This window comes from Aspergillus multicolor, assembly GCF_047715735.1.
Source record: "Aspergillus multicolor strain CBS 133.54 unplaced genomic scaffold BDW74scaffold_1, whole genome shotgun sequence".
NCBI lineage: Eukaryota > Fungi > Ascomycota > Eurotiomycetes > Eurotiales > Aspergillaceae > Aspergillus > Aspergillus multicolor.
The window spans coordinates 319,474-339,070 of NW_027395952.1; the positions used below are offsets into that span (position 1 = coordinate 319,474).

Genomic DNA, 19,597 nt, shown 5'->3' on the forward strand with positions numbered 1-19,597 from the left:
GACCGGCATTTCCCTCCCGTCCATATTATCTAATCTATCACTGGGTATCTGCGTCGATTATGCTATGCTAAAGAATTCAATTCCCGCTCTCCAGCTTCTCCATCCTCTTCTCCAAGTCTCTCACCCACGGCTCGACAAGCTCAATGTTACTCTTCAGCGCTGCCTCGCCCTGGCCCATCTTCTCCTCGACAGCCTTCAGGCCCTCTCGCCACTGCTCTATCTCACTCGCCATGTCAGCCTGGCGCTTCTCGAGTTCGTCCAGCGACTCCGAGGCTTGCGCGGCCCCTGCATGAATGGCGCGGAGGGAGCGCAGGCGCTCAAGGACACTAGGAAGAATTGGGTGAAGGGATTGAATGGTTGGTAGTGTAGCGTAGAGGGCTTGGATCTTCGTAGCTTGCTCGTCACGCTGGGCAGCCTGCTCGGGCTCGATTGCTGCAGAGAAGTCGGATGTTGTGCGGTGGCGGGAGCTCTGGGCAGCCTTTGCTGAGTCGAGGGCGCGCTTGCGGGCTGATGCTAGGGCCTCGGCGTCGGTTGTAAGCTTCCTAACGCGGGTGGAGAGCATCTCGAGGTGTGGGGTTGTGACGGTTGTTGAGGCGGCGGCGGATGTTGTAGGTAGCGCGGGGATAGGGCTTGGTCCAACGAGGAGGGTCATGAGGGTTGAGAGGCGGGAGGTGAGGTGGCCGAGGGCTGGGAGGACTGGCTGGAGGGGAGGATCAGAGGCTCCTTCGGAGATGAAGGGATTCGAAGAGGTGGAAATGCCCATTGCGGACTCGATGAGAGCAAGGCGAGTGTCGAAGCTTGCGGCGTGGGAAAGGATGCCAGCGGCGGGAGCGGCAGTTTCAGCTTCATTGCTTGCTGCGACTTGCGTCTGGATTGCACCAGCTTCGGTTGCTTGTGTTGAGGGGGTTGCTGCAAGCCTCTGGGATATCAGAGCAGCTGCCGAGTGAGGCTGTGAAGCACCCCGTGATGAGGCGTAGAGGTTGTCCAGTGCCTGACTGAGCTTCTCAACTCCATCATCTAGCGTGTGCTTCGTCTCATCTGGAGCCATGTCGGATTCCACCGTACCCGGTTGCTGGGACGCCGCCATCTCATCCTTCAGTTCCTCCACTTCGCGCTGCAGTCGCGCCAGTTTCCTTTCCAGGCTCTCGATCTCGCCATCGCTGTCTTCGCCCTCGGCAAGCTGACTCCTTCGCTGCTTACTCTTGCTCCTGTAAGACTTTCGTTTCGTGGCAATGCTGTCTGAGAAGTTCACATGGCGGGCGTCGACTGTAGCTCCGAGAAAATGATTACGCGCTTCGTCCGCATTGACGGGGTCCCGGTCAATATCAGGGTCGGATCCAACATCGTCTGCATTGGAGGCTGTGCGTAACGTCGCTGTCTGCGCTGATTTTAGAAACGGGCTCAATTGGAAGGCTGGTGCAGTTTTAAATACCGGGACGGTGGAGGCTTCGTCCGTTAGGTCCGGAGTCTCGTAGATATCGGGAGCGAGGTCCTGAACAGATTAGCCAACAGTGCTTTAAAAGACGATTCAAATCAAGGCATACCAGGTCCGGCAGACCAGCATACTTCTTGTTGAAAGCCATGGCTTGAGCAGTGAGAGATATTGTTTTGTCTGGAGTTATCATTGTAGCGGTGTTTGGTTGTTTGTCGATTACTCCAGAGCACGTGAAAGGGGAAGCTGCCTTGCGGCCTGGGGCTAGCGGCTCCACATCTTGGTGAGGGGTAGCAGTAGCACAGCTATCCAGGGACCATAGGACAAAGCGCTGTCCGGTCTTACGAATATACCATCATCAGCATGTTATTCGAGTGGTAAATCATTGCTCTGTTACGCTGATGCTGTTTTGGAAGCCATCACATGCAGGATTAGTGAGGTTGATCCTATCCCAACAAGCAATGTACTACGGAGCAACTAGATGTATACAAGTTCAAGACAATATTCACCTTGCTTAGCAGACTCTTGAAGGCCGAGGGTTCTTGACCATGTCCCAAGTATCATACTTCATTGAAGCTTTCTTAAAACGTAGACCTAGGGTCCAAGGTCAAGGGTTATAAGAACCACATGCACGACTAGTCAGCCAACCTCGGTCTCGAAGCGGCGGGATCTTCGTCCCAACCTCAAAAGAAGCGGAGCAGCAAGATCAACCACTGCGGAGACGCATTCACGTTCACCAACCACTGACTTGATCCCTGTGCGCCACTTGAAACTGCAAGACATAGACTACCTTGCTCAGGCACCGGGCATATAAAGCAAGCTCGCCGACCAGTTCCGCTCGACACTGACACCTGTGACACCGATCTTCCTCCCCCACTACGATATCCGGCCTCGTCTTTCGACGTACATTCCACGACATCTCAGCCCTAGTTACTCCAACTATACCTTCCAGTTAGCTTCCATCCAGTCCGTCAAGATGGCTACTCCCAAGGAAATCACCTTCGAAAACTACAATGGCAGCTGGTCGATGGTACGTGATCCGATTCCGAATATGCCGTCATCCCCGCTACCTCCGGGGAACCCCTCAAAGCATCAACATGGATAACAACAGGTCCTAACATAGCCCTAACAGGACCGCAACACCTCCGACCCAACCGACCCCGTCCTAGCAATGGTACGCCTCCCCTCCACCCCATCCAAATCACACCTACTAACACCCCACCAGCAAGGCCTAAGCTGGTTCATGCGCACAACCCTCGCATGGGTAACCGTAACGCTCAACACAAAGCAATACGCCGACGCCGAGCACGCGGCCGACAAAACAATCCAGCACATCGACGTCGAGAACGTCGTGACGGGCGGGCTGCAGGGAACCAGCGAAGCGCGCGTAACAGACTGGAAGCGCCGCGAGCACAGCGACGCGATCTTCGGCAAAGTCGAGGGCCAGTCGCGGTTCATCCGCGGGTCCGCGAAAGACGGCGGGAAAGTGAGGCCCGACGTGGAAGTGCATACGAAGATCCAGGACGAGAAGATCGGACGCTTTCTGCGTGGGGAGATTTTGGCGGATGGGAGTGAGGTTGAAGGGTTCTTGGTTGATGCTGTTGGGGAGGGGTTTGGGGAGGGAGAGGGACTCTGGTTGCAGAGTTGGGTGGAGAGTGTGGATTCGACTTGGACAGCTGAGCAGGTATGCAGTTCATTCTGGTTTTGGTGTTGGTGTTGTGAGGTGTTGTGAGGTGTTGTGATTAACGGGTTTATAGGTTTGGGGCTTCGAGACGATTAATGGCGAGCGTTATCATACTCGTCGGGTAGTCTGTGCCAACAACGGAGAGTATGTTCTGGCCAGGCTTGTGTACACTTTCGTTCCTCCACATGATGACGAGGAGGACATGGCTTACTAGATCGGGCAATTCGAAACATCTAATGTTAGAATGAACGCCGTATCGCCGGCGAGACCTGACGGCGTTGTATCTGATTATCTTATGCGAAAGTTATCCAAATGAAAGGACCTTACGTTACTGTAGTATGGGCTAGTCAGATGGATGAAATCATGGTATGCGCCAACAATGACTACAAATACAGTATATAACAATGGTTATCTTATGCGAAGTCATCCAAATGAAAGGACCTTACGTTACTGTAGGATGGGCTAGTCAGATAAGGAATTGAAATCATGGTATTCCCCAACAATGACTACAAATAGAGTATATAACAGAAGCAAACCAATTATCATCATCAGAACCGAAACCTAAACCGAGACTGAAACCAAATCATTGTAAGAAACAGATCATCCGTTGACTTTTAGCTTAAGAATGAGTAGGCATCACGACATTGGCCTTGGTGCTGACAGCATCCTCGGCGCGCCACAAGCTCGTCACTGTCTTCTGTTGGGTGTAGAACTGAAGACCAGGCTTACCGTAGAAAGTGTTGGCACCGCCACCAGCAATACTCTTCTTGTTACCGGTGAAAGAGAACATGGGGAGAGGGACGGGGATGGGGACGTTGATGCCGACCTGGCCGGCTTCAATGTTCTTCTGGAACTTGGAGGCCGTGGGGCCGGAGCGGGTGAAGATGGCAGCACCGTTTCCATATTCGTTCTTGTTGATGAGCTCGATCGCGTCGTCGAGAGTGTCAACCTCCAAGCAAACGAGGACAGGACCGAAAATCTCCTGCTTGTAGCACTTCATTTCTGGGGTGACGCCGGTGATAATGGTAGGGCCGACGAAGTTGCCGTTGGGGTACTTCTCAGGCTTGTAGCCCCTTCCGTCGAGCAGGATGGTGGCACCCTCTTCTTCAGCGCTGGCGATCAGATCCTCGATTCGCTTCTTGCTCTCGGGGCTGATGACGGGGCCAAGATCTGCACCCTCTTCGAAACCCCCGTTGACGTTCAGTGCCTTGGCGCGCTCTGCCATCTCAGGAAGCCACTCCTTGGTCTCGCCGACAGTGACGAGTGTGCTGAGAGCCATGCAACGCTGACCAGCAGCACCGAAGGCAGCTCCAACAATGGCATTGAGGGTCTGGTTCTTGTTTGCGTCAGGAAGCACAGCGGCGTGGTTCTTGGCACCTAGGTTGGCCTGGACACGCTTGCCGTTGGCGGATCCACGGCTGTAAATGTACTCTCCAGCCCGGTTACCACCGACGAAGCTAATGGCCTTGATCTCAGGAGCGTCGAGGATGAAGTCAACGGTCTTGGCAGATCCGTGGATGATGTTGATGACGCCAGGAGGGAAGCCAGCTTCCTTGGCCAGCTCAGCAAGGATCATGGCTGCTCCCGGGTCACGCTCGGAGGGCTTCATAACCAGGGTGTTTCCAGTAATGGTAGCAACAGGAATACACCAGAGGGGAATCATGGCAGGAAAGTCTGTACACTTGTTAGTGCCTACAATCAGGACAAGGGTATCAGAAACGTACTGAAAGGGCAGATAGCAGCAACAACTCCAAGGGGCTCCCTGTAGCTCCTCGTCTCCATGTCCTTGGCAACTTCCAGCACTTCGCCGGTGATCTGGGTAGTAATACCGCATGCAGTCTCAGCGACCTGCAGACCACGGAGGACATCACCCTTGGCATCGGCAAAGGTCTTGCCCTGCTCGAGAGTGATGGACGCAGCCAGACGATCCCAGTGAGCACGAATCAAGCTAACAAACTTGAACATGATCTGCTGCCTAGCCATGATACTCGTAGCCCTCCATGCTGGGAAAGCCTTCTGAGCGGACTCGACAGCGGCGCGGAGTTCCTCATTGGTGCTCTGGGGCACACGGGTGACGAGGTTGTTGGTGGCTGGGTCATACAGATCGATCCAGGTGCTGGCCTTGGAAGGCAGGAACTCATTATCAAGGAAATTGGTGGTATCAATAGGGTTGGCGATGGGCTCGTGGCTCGTCGGGTGTTCAGTGGCGGTGCTAGCCGCGGATGTAGTTGCGGGGGCGAGCTGTTGAGCAGTAGCGTGAAGTCTGCGTTGGGCAGCCATGGTGCCGACTGATGATGTCTGTGATGCTAGCGAGCGAGAGGAAGAGAGGGAGGAGGTTGAAAGGGAGCGCGATGCTGACGCTGCAGCAGCCCTGGCGGTTGAGATGCCGACCACGGTCGTGCGGGGAGACGCAGCGCGGAGAGCGGGGATGGACCGGGCAAGAGACCGACGGGCGGCCATGGTCAGAGACAAGGAAAGGAGGGCGTGAATGGCTTAAGAGGAGATGTCAAGAGGGTTCCTAAAGAGAGAGGGGATGGAAGAGAAAAAGGATTGCCTTGGTAAGAAGCTTGAATGGGAATGGATGGCAACGGACACGGTCAAGGGAGGGTTATATGTGCCTGTATCGCGGTATGTTATCCGACTGTATTCCCAGCCCGAGGGAAACCGATAAGGCCTCGGCGATTGCAGCCAATCACAACACCCGTTGCTTTAGGAAGGCGATTCCTTAGAATCGTTACCCCGGAATCAGTCGCTGGTCAAGTCTGTCAGGACCATGGTCGGAAAAGTGAGAAGCTGGTGCCCATATCCGATGACCAGGGCTGAGCTTGTCTACTCTGGTTTCCTTGCCTCCTAATGCGATGTGTCAAGAGAATTTGACTCTCGGCCGGGGTCGAGACTCAAACTCCAACTTGGGGTAGCCCCGGTATCGCATATCTCGCCGAATTGAGCATAATGTACTGAGTCTACAGGTGTTATTGTAACCAACAGATTTGAATAACCTCGCCCTAAAACCCCAAATCAGCACAAATACGAACCCGGTTTACGGCAAAGTATGGGTATATATCTCTGAGTATCTCTGTGCCAAATATATGCATGTGCTTGTGCTTGGAACTCCATACTGTTTTGACTGTCGTCGACTCGGTCTACATCCTCTGGCCTACATACAAGGAAGATTCACCTGTCAGAGTATCCACGGCATAATCAATATAATATTGACCATGTCCATAACATAAAGTGTCAACTATGAATTGGACATGGTCCAAAGCCTATAAGCATATGAGGTTATAGTGCCTTAATACTGATACTAAGTACTCAACGGACTGTAGACCATGGCCTAATCGCTGCACGGTGGCTATCTAGACAGGTGGACCTTCCTTATATGCAGGTCGGACGGTGTACCTCAAAGCTCCAGTTGCTTAGTTGGTGACGCGATAGAGGTTCAATTGCTAATTTGATGACTAGTGCTATCACTAATAAAGTATCTGCGTTGGTCTGGTCCCAGGATGCAGTCGAAAGCGGAAGTTCGCTGATCAAAATTCATGGTACATATAATTCATTCTCATAGAAATATCATTTGTGACGGACAGAACCTTTGAAGATTACTGCAACAGCTATGAGCCGGAGGGCGAATAAAGTGCTTGTTATTCATGCCGTGCCTGAAGTTTTGACGATCTTACTCCGCAGAAGAACGGGTGGTGCGCTTAGTGGCTCCGCCCTTGACAGTCTCCGCGGCGGAACTGACAGCCTCACTGGCCTTCTCCTTGGTAGCCTTGGCGGCCTCCTTGCCCTTCTTAACAGGGGCAGGGGCGGGGCTGCTGGCTCCAATGGCGCCAACAATGATGAGGATCATGGTCACGAGAAGGGCACCCAGGCCACCGGCAACTTCAGGGACCTGCTTGATGGCGTTGATAGGGTCTTCCTTGGCGAGGCCAACAAACTGGTCAACCTTCTCACGGACAAAGGTGACAGGGTCCTCCTTGAAGCTAACGGTAGTACCAACGGGCTTGTCCTCCTTCTTGGGCTTGGAAGCTTCCTCCTCAGCCTCTTCAATGGGACGCTTAACGTCAAAGGTCTCCTTGCGGAGCTTCTCAGCATCCTCAACAGAGTGTCCGATGTAGATGTTGTCGAACAGAATGTCGTTCTGCATGGTCCAGATCTCAAAGCCAATCTATGAAAGAGTTAGTCGCATTCTTTGGAGTCAAGGGAAGAGGGGTCGTACAGCGCCAATGGGCTCGAAGTTAGAGGGCGTCTTGTCCTCGAAGTACTCGGGGTTGGCAATCTTGCGGGGAGCCCAGAGTCCCTTGTAAGCAGGGTTGTCAATCAGAGGCGCAGTCCACTTGCCCTTGTAGGCAGGGTTCTTGATCATGGGAGGAGACCAGGGGCCACATCCGGAGACTTCACTGCACTTGGGGTTAGGGACAGTGGGAGGAATCCAATCACCGTCTTCCTCATCATCCCAGTCCTCGGGCTTCTCAGCCTCGGGGTCGGGAATGCTGTTGGGCTCATCCTCCAGCCAGTCATCAGGCTTCTCGGCGGCCTCGTCAACAATCTCGAAGGGGGCCTCCTCATCCCAGTCTTCGGGCTTGGTGGCTTCAGGGTCGGGGATCTTGGCCTCGTCGACCCAGGTATCGGGCTTCTTGTCCTTGGGGTCGTCAATCTCCTTCTCGGGGTTTACGGCAGGGGTGAAGTCCTCGAGGAGAGTTCCGTTCTTGACAGCAGAGCCGTCAATGAGAATCTGGAAGGACTGGTCGGGGCGGACGATAAGGGTGTAAAGGGAGGTGAGCTTGCTGGTACGGGCAGCAGGAGGAGCCTTCAGGTGCTTCTCCTCGTATTCGCCGGTCTTGGGGTTCTTGTGGCGGAAGATAAAGTGGACCTGTAAAGAATAAGCGGATGTCAATGAAGAGGTAAAGGTTAACTGATCGCACCTTGTTGGTAGCACCGCACTTGTCGGGCCCAAACATGATCACGTATGGAGAGGCGTTGGAGAACTCCTCGGACAAAGCCTTCTTGTTGTCCTGAAGGAGCTTCATGTAGGCACCACCGCAAACCAGGGAGTCTTTGGGGGATAGTGTTAGCACCGCGTTCAACACGAAGTAGGGGAAGCTACTCACTTTGCGGCTTGACCTCATACTGGACAACGAGGGTCTTGTCCTTGTTGTCGATCTTCTTTGGGAATTTGGAGGAGATGGCGTGGTGGGCCGCAACGTTCTTGACAACGAGACCCTTGTCTCCTTCGATACCCTTGAAGACAGAGGGCTCCTCCACGGACCATTCACCGACGTAGGCCCAGTCCTCCTCCGACTTGGAATCTTCCTTTTTGGCGTGCGAAGGAGTCCATCGCGATTGCCAGTCGTCCGTGAATTGTTCTAGGAAGGGAGCCTCAAGGCTGGTGGGCTGCAAAGGACGAGAGTTAGCAAACGAGAAACATCAAGCCAACAAATGAAAAAAGAACTGACCGTGAAAGTAGGTCTCTCTACGACCGAAGCATCAGCGGCGGATTCCTCCTCGGCATGGGCGTAGCCCATGAGAGAGGCCGAGGAGACCAAAGCGGAGGTAAGAGCTGTGTTGAGACGCATGGTGAAAGGCAGAAAGCAAAACAAGCAAGCGTTAGGCAATTGGCCCTCCGGGGAGGTAAAAAAAAAGGGCGGCTTCAAGTCGAGCTAGAACAGCGCGGAAGAGGACAAAGGGAGAAAGGAAGAGAGGTTGGGGAAAGAATCACAGTCGGTTATATAAAGCAATGAAGCTGTTAAGTTCAAGGTGGCCTCTTCCCGCAGCCTTCGGCTCAATCGGGTTAGTGCAGCTTCTCCAATGTTCTGTCGGCACTGGGGCCCTGGGCAGACGGGGCTAGACGTTCACCTTATCCATTATTCTTCCCAACTCCGCCAGGAGTACAAGTGTAATTGTCTTTTTGTGCTGTCACGGATTTGCTGCTTTCATATTGTCAAAATACACAAACATAGCTCAGGAGCATGGTTCTCAATGGCTGGTGCTACGGAGGCTGGGGAAAGTCAATGGAGTAGATAGAGTACGGGGAAAGCTCAGGCGGTTGGTCTCGACTGTTATTTTGATTAAAACAGCCTCAAAGAACATATCATTGATGTTGGTCTCGAGTTTCTTAGTTGTTCTCCACACCGATACGCTGTCAGATTACCAGCTGCAGCAGGGCCGGAGTATATATTCACATATTGTTCCTTGCGGGCGTAAAATTGCATAGTGGCATCATACAGCAAACCACAGTCACCTAATTTATTAAAACGACATGCTTGAATAACCGCCGGAGCACAAGAGAGGTGCAAGAATTGAGTATTCCAATTGGTCCGGCCGATAATGTTAAGGCGACAAGTGGGGTCCCGATTGGCAATCGCCGATAATTTTTATAGCGGCACTTTGTATAACCCCTCCATGTCCCATCCCTGATTCTCTGATTGACTCTCATATTCTCTTCTCTGTTCGGGGTCGCTTTCATGTCTGGATAAAGGCGCAGAACTACACACCCTCAAGGAATCCTTGCCGTAACTGACAGCTATCTGAATTCCCCGCAACCTACCGTACCAGTATTGCACCGATCATATCCGCAGTCCGCTATCGCATTACGATGTGTCAAGACGTCCAGCACCAGAACAATGACCATTTGGTCCAGTCCGACGACCCAGAGCACCCGTCTAACCTCATTCCTGAGCTCTGCCGCAAGTTCTACAACTGGGGCTGGGTTACTGGCACTGGCGGTGGTGTAAGTGCCTGTCGCATTCCGATTGCGCCTCCGTTACCTTTTCCAACACACCTGGCTGACTATCTCGACCAGACCTCAATTCGCCATGGAGAGCATGTCTTCATTGCCCCGTCGGGTGTGCAAAAGGAACTGATGCAACCTCACAACATCTTCGTCCTGCAGTACCCCACCCCCAAGTATCCTCCTTCTGAGCGCAAGTACATCCGCAAGCCTCTCGAGCTGAAGCCCTCCGCCTGCACCCCACTGTTCCTTGCTGCATTCGAGCGTGGCGCGGGCTGCTGCATTCACACACACTCCCAATGGGCGGTCCTGGTAACCCTCCTGGTTGAGCGTGAGAAGGGTCCGGAGGGCTGCTTTGAAATCAGCAATATCGAGCAGATCAAGGGTATTCCCAAGGGTCCCGGTAAAGGCATGCTAGGATTTTTCGACACTCTCAAAATCCCGATCATCGAAAACACTGCCTTTGAGGAGGATCTTACCGAAAGCTTGGAGAAAGCCATGGATGCCTACCCGGACACATACGCTGTGCTCGTCAGGAGACACGGAATGTGAGTTACCTCGGCATCATATTTGAGTGTATCAAAGGCTAATATGTGATATAGTTACGTTTGGGGCGACAATGTCGCAAAGGCGAAGACCCAATGCGAGAGTCTGGACTACTTGTTCCAGCTGGCTGTTGAGATGCACAAGCTTGGTATCCCATGGGTCAAATAGGCAGCGCACAATCTGCCGCCAAAGCAATCACTAACGGAATTATGAGGAGAATATGAGTGTGGAAACCATGTATGTAGCGTGTACATAGAATTATATGATTTTGATGATATCATGCCTTGAAGCCCAGCCACGTGCAACAATATATATGCGCTCAAGATTCAAAGTTACCGGGTGTACATTATAATCCAGTAGTATTGAACTTCTAGGTTTGTTATATCGAACAGAATTGAGACCAGTGAGCTTCCGAGAAGAAGATCAGAGAATGCGAAATTGCATCTCCCCAAAGTAGATGGGTAGACGTGAAAGATGATGTCTCGAGCTTAGCGGGGAAGCCCACTAGTTGCGGGCGGTGATGAACCAATCTGGCCTGCTTGGGATCTCCGACTCTCCAAATCCAGTCCACACCAGATCCCATTTGCTTTGCAATCTCAATCGCACAGCTCGTCGGATTCTTGATTTTTTAGACTTGTACTATACCCTTTGTTTTTCTCAGTTCCAATCAGTCATGGACTTGGACGCCGGAGACTCACCATGGGACGGTAGGCAGCAAGCAGTCACCATACAGTCGCATCATAGCTAACCCGGGATGCAGATGTGCCCTCGCAATCGGCCAACAACTCCAGTGCGCCACAGCCTGAAAACCAAGATACCGGTATGCTCTCAACGAAGACAACATGCTCGCCGGACTCTGTATGCTAACTCAATCACCCTACGCACGTAGCCCAGAACCAATCAACACAGCAAGAGGCTCCCCGTTCGACAGTTCGACGAGGCCCCCGAGGCAGGGGCAAGATTACTGCACAAGCAACGAAGCTCGAAGCAGTTGACGACGCGATTGATCCGCTAGGTCCGCTCGGCGACAAGCCTACAGAAAGCAGCCCGACTGGCCTTGAACAAGCCCCTGTGCCGCCGCAGAAGGAAACTTTCGCCAGCCGCAATGTGCGCCCGACCTCATCTACATCTCAAGCGTCCAGCGCGGCCGGTATGATGGACTCAGTAAACCTGGAGGAGGACGGAACGGGCTTTAGGAACCCTCCACCGGTACAGCCACCGAGCGACGTTGAAGGTTCCCAGAGACAGCAACAACCAAGCGTCAGCGTGGAGAAAGCTGCCCACCCTACATTTGACATCTCCGTCGGCGACCCGCACAAAGTTGGTGATCTGACTAGTAGCCACATCGTGTACCAGGTTAGGACCAAGGTAGGCTATTATTCTCCGCTGGGCCCGGGGCGACCGAGTTGACTCTGTTGCAGACGACATCGAAAGCTTACAGACAACCCGAATTCACTGTTAGCCGGCGCTACCGCGATTTCCTCTGGCTTTACAATTCTTTGCACAGTAACAACCCCGGTGTGGTTGTGCCTCCTCCTCCGGAGAAGCAGGCAGTAGGCCGCTTTGATACCAACTTCGTGGAGTCAAGAAGAGCTGCTCTTGAGCGCATGCTGAACAAGATCGCCGCTCACCCTATCCTGCAACATGATGGCGACCTCAAGATCTTCCTTGAGAGCGAGGCCTTCAACGTTGATGTCAAGAACAAGGAGAACAGGGAACCAGACCTGGGTCAGAGCAAGGGTATGTTCAGCTCATTTGGAATCAGCGTTGGCGGCGGCGGGAAGTTTATCGAGCATGATGATGTGAGTTACAGAACCCCATATTGAGCTCTCGTGCTAATTGTGATAAAGTGGTTCCATGACCGAAAGGTTTACCTCGATGCCCTTGAGAATCAACTCAAGGCATTGATGAAGGCCATTGACTCGGTTGTGGCCCAGAGAAAGGGCCTTTCAGAAGCTGCGGGTGAATTCTCAACCTCAATACAGTCACTAGCTGCCGTCGAGCTGTCCCCTGTCCTCTCTGGTCCCCTGTACGGATTATCGGACCTCCAGCTACGTATCAAAGAACTGTATGACCGTCAAGCACAGCAGGATGTGCTGACCCTCGGAATCACAATCGATGAATATCTTCGCCTGATAGGGAGCGTCAAGATGGCGTTCTCTCAGAGACAAAAGGCCTACCACAGCTGGCATAATGCTGAATCAGAACTACAGAAACGCAAGCACAGCCAAGAGAAGCTTCTTCGACAAGGGAAATCCCAGCAAGACCGTCTGAACCAAGCCAATGCAGATGTGGCTGACGCCGAGAGGCGGGTTCACCAGGCGCGGCTGCTGTTCGAGGACATGGGCAGACTGATGCGTAACGAACTGCAGAGATTCGAGAAGGAGAAAGTGGAAGATTTCAAGTCCGGTGTGGAGACTTTCTTAGAAAGTGCCGTTGAAGCACAAAAAGAGGTTAGTGAACCTAAGACGCCGAGCCAACGACGAGGACTTGACTAACTTGTGCAGCTGATTGAGCTTTGGGAAACATTCCTGCTGCAGTTGGATGCGGGCGAGGACGGCAATCCGTTCTATCCCGCAGATGAGCACAACGCCTCTGCCGAGTTGGCGCCAGAGGCTCCGTCGGATGCCGGCGCAGCATTCGCATCTGAAGAGGCATAAGGTCGTTTTCTTCCTTGTTCTGTACAAAAGACAAGCAGCGGATATTAATTATTGTTTCTATCTTCCCTCTACTCGTGTGTACGCTATCATGATTTATGTTATGGCGAATTCTGTGTGCGCAATCAACCTTCATCTACATGGCCGTGATACTCCATATTCCAAAGTCCCTAATGCAAGGTACACTGTGCCGGTTACCACAAAAAGTTGAACTTGATGCATAAATTCTGATAATGCTATAATACTGTACAAAAGCCTAGAATACAACCCAGCCAAATAAACCAGTAAACAGGGAATGGATATCTTCCTGTCACGTCACGCAATCACACCACTTCCCACCATCTATTTCTTCTTCTTCCCAGACTCAGCCTCCTCTTGCCCAAACGAACTAATCAGATCCAACAGGTTATCATCCTCCTCCTCAGCCTCCTTCGCCGCCGCTAGCCTAGCCTCCTCCTTCTCCTTCTCCGACTGAGCACCCTCCTCAGCCGCAGGAGCAGTCGCATCCCAGTTGCGACCGAACTTCGCTCGGAACGCAGCCAAACGTCCGGCCTCGTCGTCCTCCATGTTCCTCAGTTTATTGCTGGTCGGGTTCCACATGATCGAGTTGCGCGTGTCCCTTGTTGACCGGTACACGGGGAGAGGGCTGGTCGTGCGGTGCGTGAATGTGCTGCCGTCGGAGAGCGTAATGAGCTGTGTGAATGTGTAGGGGCGCTTCGGGCGGCGGAGTAGTGTAGCGTGTCGGCATTGTGTGCAGATGAAGGTTGTGCTTGTGGTTCCTTGCGCGATGAGAGGGGAGGCCGCGGTGCGGCGGAGGGTGGTGTGGAGGGACATTGTTTGCGGTGCGGTAATCAATTTGCCCGGTTGGCTTTGGATATTCTGTCTGACTGAGTCGAGTTCTTTGGGTATATGGGATTGAATTGCCTGGACTCGAGACGGTCCGGATGCGATTGGACTGGGTGCGCTTCCTGCTAGATGCTTGTATGGGCCATCGACACTCCGGAGAGAAATCTGGTCGGAACCGGATCAGCATTCATCCCGAACTTTTTCTAAAGCTCGGAGCGCCATGCTTCTCCGAGATAGCACTAAGAGATATGACGCAGCCAGAATGCTAATGTGATTGAGGCCTGTCGCTTTTTTCATGATGTCTACTGGCGATCTGGATTGGTTATCATTGAGTATTTCCTTAGCCCCTGTGTCTGCATCGTCGGGATGAAGCTCCTCCACTCCCGGGCTCTACTAGCTGCCTCGCGGCGCGTGAGGTCATGGCCATGTAGAGGTTTGTTTGCCAAACCCCGGACTAGAGGATGAGAGTCTGACCTGATAACCAGAAAGCCGATATATCCATGCGCAATCCCGACTCTCGATAACATCACAATACCCATCGCAGCAATGCCTCTGCCGAACCCTTACCACCAAGCCATTTCCGACGGCAACCCCATCATCAACCACCAACTCCGACGATGAGCAGACCTCCCTCTCCACACAAGTCCGCCTCCTCATGCGCCGAGTCCCCTACCCAGTCGCCATAATAACCTCCACCGATCCGAACCCGCCAACTTCTCCCTCATCACCCACAGCCACGCCCTCAACCTCCAATTACACCTCCCAATTCCGCGGCATGACAGTCTCCTCCTTCATGACCGTAACACTCACCCCACAACCCGTAATCTCATTCAACGTGCGCCGACCATCCGAAACACTACATGCGCTGTTATCGTCCGGCAGATTCCTGGTACACCTGCTGGCAACGGATCAAGCGACCGCTAGCCTGGCGCGGGACTTTGCGCGCGGGAATCAGAACCTTGCGCTGGGGAAGGGGATGTTTGAGTTTGTGGGGGTTAAGTCTTCATCTCCTTTAGAGACCGGGCCGGAGGCTGTGGGTGCTAAAGAGGGCAAGGGCCCTTCAATACCGCCTCTGCCGATGCTTCGGAAGAGAAAAGGCACCGACACATCTAGGTCCCAAGCGGGGACAGAATCTAGCCTTTTTCCGTTTATATTCGAGTGTCGACTACTCCCGGAGAGCGTAGTCGATGTCTACGACCATACCATTGTGGTTGGAACGATCGTCCGGGCAATCACTAGCTCCAGTGCTGGCACCTCCAGCAATGTTGACATCCCGTCGGAGGAACTGTGCCTGACATATGCGAACACCAAGTTTTGGGAGATGGGGAAGGAGGTGGTATAATAACCAGTGTCTAGAGATCAAGCCTTGGGAAAGGCTCCAGTGTAGTATAGATAGAGATCATTCGGAACTACATGAGGAATTACTAGGATAGAGCCAAGAGAAGAGTGTATATAGCGAAGCGCCAGAACCAAAATCTTTTTCTTTCGGCAAAAAAACTATAAGATGTGACTCTACGCAACGAGCACAATATCTATAGACCATTGGCGATGGTAAGCTATATAACCACAACCAGAACGACGACTCGCGGACATTCCGAACCATGTCCAAGGACCAATTATGAACAGACAGGCGAGGGTCTAAGAACCAATCTCCAATACTTTTCTTCGCTGAAATGCAACACTTGATCGACTTTGCTGGCATTTGACTCCTTCCACTCAATTTCCCTTGTCACCTTCACGGGCGGAGCTAGGGCTGCCGCTACCGCTACCGCTACCACTTCCTCCGCTTCCTGCGCTACCAGTTTCGCTTGTACGGCTGGCAACTCGTTGAAAGGGGCTGGTGATGGGACGCAGGCCTGACGGACCGTTGATGGGCGTGCTGTCCGATCCGGAACCGCGTCTCTTTTCGTTGCCGAGCTCGAAGGGGTCAACGCCAAAGGGAACACGGCGGCTCGTCGTCACATCTGGGAAGTCGGTACCGTAAAAGCTGCTGCGCGCGGATCGGTTCGAGAACGAACGGTCACGGTAGATGAAGTCGGGATCGAGAAAAGAGGCCGCGTTGCCGAATGGCGAGCTCGAGAATGGGTTGTAGGACGGAGCGGCGATTGGGCTAGTCGGATGAGACGAAGTAGTTCCGATTGGAGACGCATAATGCTGCAGAGGACTTGACTTGAGCGGAGGGAAGGTCTGTCCGAGCAGAGTGCGGTGGCTTGGCATATTGGTCGCCAATGTGTTTAAAGGCACACTGGGCGCGTCGCTAAAGGTACTCGTACCGGGCAGCTCGCCTTCAGGGGTGAGGGGAGCGGGTTCCATGAGTAGTTGCTGCTGGAGGGCTTGCTCGACAGCGGTACACTGTTGCCAGAGCGCATTGGTACGCGCTTGGTAGTCTTGCACTGACTGGGAGATACTCGCGAACTGTTCATTGAAACTCAACTCCAACTTGGACTGATCCTGTTCCCTGGCAAATTGCTCGGCAGCGCGGCGCTCTCGCTCGTTGAGGCCTTGAGCATTGGCCGAGATAATCCGTTCATACTGCTCATTCACTCTGGTTCGGCGTCCCTGGAGACGTTCGCGCCTTTGCGCGGCGGAATTCAACTCGGACTCCAACGACGACAAATCGCGAGCATTGGCGGTTCGCGTAGCGGTGATTTCTGCCTTGGCCGACTTGAGTAGCTCCAATTCACGTTCGTACTTAGCCTTTTGCTCAACCCATTCCTGATACTCCTCGTCCGGAACATTACCCATGTTGTTGATTTGGTTCTGGAGAGCGGTGGTGGCCTCCTCGGTTTGTTTGATGTTCCTTTCCAGCTGGAGTGAGCGCTGCTTCTGGCGGTTTTCATCCGTACCGCTCTGGAGGCGATTGGTGTAGTTGTCCAGCTCCTTCTTGATCTTTGAGATAGCGAGCTTGTGATCATTCTTGGCCTTGCGAAGTCGAGCGCGCTTTTCGTTCAGTTTTGCCTCGGCATTGATGATGGAGTTCTTCAGCGTCGTGGTTGGAGAAGACGGTCGATACGAGGGTTGCGGAGGGGTTGGAACCGAATTGGCTGTTGAAGCGAGACATTAGATTAATTTGAGGGGGTCGAAAAGTAATTGAATAGCTTACCTTGTTCTGCGTCATTGGCTGGGGGGGTCTTGACACTCATGGCACAAATCTCATCATCCGTATCGCTTTTAACAAAAGAGCATGTGTAGGCGCAATTAGGGGCGAGACCCGAGATCTCGCCTCGCCAGTAAATTGTATTAGACGCCTTGGAAGAATCATACTCTTTAGTGATGATGGCCGTTGCCCATGGCGCTCCATTGACGCAGACGTAAAACGGTTCCGTATCCTCGCTGTTTGCACACCCGGATTCACAAGCACCTGACCCGGAATGGTCGTCCGAAGATGCAAAATCTCCGGCTGCGAACTTGATCATCGAGCTATCCACGTATGTAATCCAAACAAGTCCATCGTCCAAAGAAACGCCCTGAAGATCGTCCTCCGTTGTTGCAAGTCCTCTAGTAGATTTTGATAAGGCCCTGGAATGTTCATACTCCCTCATAACCGTCACCTTTGTGCTCGCGAGTGCAGCCCAGAAAGGTTGGCGGCTCCGGACTTGATTTGCCTGCCTTCGTCGCTTTTTTGCCGAAATCAAACGATCCCTACCATCCTTATGCGTCGCGTTGATAACCTGGCTGTCGGGGCCCAGATAAGAAGAGACGCTGGCAGCAGACTCAAACGCCGAATCGATCTGAGTCTGAGATCCGGCAGATGCTTCCGTATCCACCCGCTTCCCTGACCGGGACGGAGTCGGGGTCCGATTTTTAGTCATCGATCGTCTCGCCATGGCAGTGCCCGCCTGGGCCAATATATGTACAGCAAGCAAGCTCCGGATCCAACTCGGGGACGATTGCGAATCGGTGCGCTTAAATTCGGCGGGCATAAGGTAAGAATATTGCGATAGGAAGTCGGGGCTGATGATTTTGGCCGAAACGAGATGACCAACAACAAAATCCTGTATACCTCTGCTTCGAATAAGATGCAGAATCAAAACAATACCCACGCATAATGCGTTAACGCCTCCATTCTTCCCTGCACCACCTCCGCCCAAGGTTATGGCAACTTGGACATGAGCCAGGTCGAGAGCGAAATTTTGGGCCCATGTCCACATGAAAAGACCCCAAACAAGCAGGCAGAAACCGTCCATCGCGATCATCGTTCCGAGGGAGGGGGTTCCGGCGGGACCTTGAAAGATATCAAAGTTGGAGGTAAAGGATCCAGATGCGGTGCCGCTAGGAGGCATGAAAGTCAAGGATGCAAACAGGAATTGAACTAGAGTAAGGACCATAGGCGGAAGCTGCAGCAGAAATATCAGAATGGCAATGGTGTCGTACATCGGGCACGATCTGAGAATGGTGGACGCCAACTGGAACGGGTTCACGGACGCATTCGAAGTTGTCCGCTTGGCCCCAGTGACCGACTTATCCGTACGACGTGAAGCCTGGCCGGCGAGCCCAACGTTCGGCACCACACCAGCATTTGTCTGCCCGTAAGACATGTCGGCATTCCCTTTTGCATACCCGCCCGGCTGATTACGTCCGTTGTTGTCCGCTTTCGAGTTATCGATTGTCCCGTTAGATTTCGCGGTAGTCGCGGTCGATTGATCTCCGGAACGATGCGATGGCCAGTCGACCTGCGAAGATGGACCAGTTTCGGATCCAGCGGCGCTGTTGTAAGTCGAGTTTAGATGACCATTTGACTTTTGTTTGTTCGGCTTCTTCCCAGAACTGCCAGCACCATGGTCTTGTCGATTGCTATGACTCTTCCTAGCCGTAGCCGATGAACGTGGCATGGACGAGGGAACCCAACAACCAGGTCCGAGTCGGCTTGGCGAATAGCAGCCAAGGACTTGGACCAGGTGGAAAATGAAGTCAAGACAGTTCCAAAAAGGGTTTGCGGGGAAGGGCAGAAGAGGGATTGGACGAGAATCGAGGCCGAGTCTCTGCTGTAAAGTGAATGACAAGGGAGGGCAGAAACGTGAGAAAACACGCAAGTGAAGATACGAAAATCAAAGAGAGAAAGAATTCGAAAAATAAGATAGACAGAAAAGCTGAAGGGGATAAGACGTGCCGTGTTGGGGTGTAGAGGGGAGAAGAAGGAGAGGAAAAATGGACGTGGACGAGATTTGGTCGACCTGGTCGGGTCTGGATAGAAGAGGCGGCAGGAAAAGACGAGACGAAGAATTGGAAACTGATCGTCAGAGTAAGGCAACAACGGGTCCGTGGCCTGACGTTGCAGGCAGGCTGTCGTCATGGTACTGTCACGGCAACTGGGAGAGTGTAGATATTAGCCGGCACATCCGCTGAATTACGAATACGACTTTACAGTCTCAGCATACAAACTGCTTCCGGTGCTCCCAGTGCTACGTTTTATTTTTAGATTCCAATGGACAACATTATGTCTAGCTCTATGGAACAAGAATCACTACATCGCCCTCTATCTCTACAGAGCTGTAATGGAAGCCTTCATAGCCCGGCCATGAGCTGCAGGCATAGTCGATATGGAGGCTGACACTTGGCTCCTGCAAAGGACCAGCATTCCGGCCTCCCGTCGATGGCGTCCTTGGCTTGATGTTAGCCGTCTTCTTCAGGAGCTTTCCAGCTTTCCGGCAATTTCTCAGAGTATGAAGCAAAAAGCAGCGCAAGCTCGAGCTACTCCTTGA

General features: G+C 52.9%; 9 protein-coding genes across 9 annotated transcripts; 4 read left to right on the forward strand and 5 right to left on the reverse strand.

Annotated features, from left to right (window-relative positions):
- Positions 1–19: 19 nt before the first annotated feature.
- BDW74DRAFT_582 (dynactin subunit 2) lies at positions 20–1,596 on the reverse strand. The gene is made up of 3 exons (XM_073733218.1): positions 1,545–1,596; positions 1,433–1,492; positions 20–1,378 (listed from the first exon to the last, which is right to left on the reverse strand). Exons 1-3 carry the CDS (start codon positions 1,581–1,583, stop codon positions 77–79), a joined length of 1,401 nt encoding a protein of 466 aa, XP_073589318.1. The 5' UTR covers positions 1,584–1,596; the 3' UTR covers positions 20–76.
- Positions 1,597–2,108: 512 nt separating this feature from the next.
- On the forward strand, positions 2,109–3,563 carry BDW74DRAFT_141444 (uncharacterized protein). Its single transcript, XM_073722549.1, has 4 exons — positions 2,109–2,462; positions 2,565–2,606; positions 2,658–3,116; positions 3,190–3,563. The coding sequence occupies exons 1-4, from the start codon at positions 2,409–2,411 to the stop codon at positions 3,328–3,330; spliced, it is 696 nt and encodes a 231-aa protein (XP_073589319.1). The 5' UTR covers positions 2,109–2,408; the 3' UTR covers positions 3,331–3,563.
- A 16-nt stretch (positions 3,564–3,579) lies between these two features.
- On the reverse strand, positions 3,580–5,668 carry BDW74DRAFT_141445 (CoA-acylating methylmalonate-semialdehyde dehydrogenase). Its single transcript, XM_073722550.1, has 2 exons — positions 4,841–5,668; positions 3,580–4,790 (listed from the first exon to the last, which is right to left on the reverse strand). Exons 1-2 carry the CDS (start codon positions 5,574–5,576, stop codon positions 3,736–3,738), a joined length of 1,791 nt encoding a protein of 596 aa, XP_073589320.1. The 5' UTR covers positions 5,577–5,668; the 3' UTR covers positions 3,580–3,735.
- An 860-nt stretch (positions 5,669–6,528) lies between these two features.
- clxA (calnexin) lies at positions 6,529–8,830 on the reverse strand. Its single transcript, XM_073722551.1, has 5 exons — positions 8,573–8,830; positions 8,228–8,510; positions 8,042–8,172; positions 7,336–7,989; positions 6,529–7,284 (listed from the first exon to the last, which is right to left on the reverse strand). The coding sequence occupies exons 1-5, from the start codon at positions 8,690–8,692 to the stop codon at positions 6,790–6,792; spliced, it is 1,683 nt and encodes a 560-aa protein (XP_073589321.1). The 5' UTR covers positions 8,693–8,830; the 3' UTR covers positions 6,529–6,789.
- Positions 8,831–9,535: 705 nt separating this feature from the next.
- Positions 9,536–10,675, forward strand: mde1 (methylthioribulose 1-phosphate dehydratase MDE1). The gene is made up of 3 exons (XM_073722552.1): positions 9,536–9,846; positions 9,919–10,394; positions 10,449–10,675. Exons 1-3 carry the CDS (start codon positions 9,712–9,714, stop codon positions 10,558–10,560), a joined length of 723 nt encoding a protein of 240 aa, XP_073589322.1. The 5' UTR covers positions 9,536–9,711; the 3' UTR covers positions 10,561–10,675.
- Positions 10,676–10,973: 298 nt separating this feature from the next.
- On the forward strand, positions 10,974–13,222 carry BDW74DRAFT_628 (sorting nexin 1). The gene is made up of 6 exons (XM_073733323.1): positions 10,974–11,099; positions 11,153–11,212; positions 11,282–11,760; positions 11,814–12,194; positions 12,243–12,845; positions 12,900–13,222. Exons 1-6 carry the CDS (start codon positions 11,066–11,068, stop codon positions 13,050–13,052), a joined length of 1,710 nt encoding a protein of 569 aa, XP_073589323.1. The 5' UTR covers positions 10,974–11,065; the 3' UTR covers positions 13,053–13,222.
- Positions 13,223–13,391: 169 nt separating this feature from the next.
- Positions 13,392–13,883, reverse strand: BDW74DRAFT_172073 (mitochondrial 54S ribosomal protein bL31m; the record flags this gene model as incomplete). The annotated part of the gene is made up of 1 exon (XM_073727438.1): positions 13,392–13,883. One exon carries the CDS (start codon positions 13,881–13,883, stop codon positions 13,392–13,394), a length of 492 nt encoding a protein of 163 aa, XP_073589324.1.
- A 422-nt stretch (positions 13,884–14,305) lies between these two features.
- BDW74DRAFT_141451 (flavin reductase family protein) lies at positions 14,306–15,371 on the forward strand. The gene has a single exon (XM_073722553.1). It carries the CDS (start codon positions 14,551–14,553, stop codon positions 15,235–15,237), a length of 687 nt encoding a protein of 228 aa, XP_073589325.1. The 5' UTR covers positions 14,306–14,550; the 3' UTR covers positions 15,238–15,371.
- Positions 15,372–15,424: 53 nt separating this feature from the next.
- On the reverse strand, positions 15,425–19,070 carry BDW74DRAFT_634 (putative ubiquitination network signaling protein). Its single transcript, XM_073733342.1, has 2 exons — positions 16,999–19,070; positions 15,425–16,939 (listed from the first exon to the last, which is right to left on the reverse strand). The coding sequence occupies exons 1-2, from the start codon at positions 18,725–18,727 to the stop codon at positions 15,612–15,614; spliced, it is 3,057 nt and encodes a 1,018-aa protein (XP_073589326.1). The 5' UTR covers positions 18,728–19,070; the 3' UTR covers positions 15,425–15,611.
- Between the last annotated feature and the right edge of the window lie 527 nt (positions 19,071–19,597).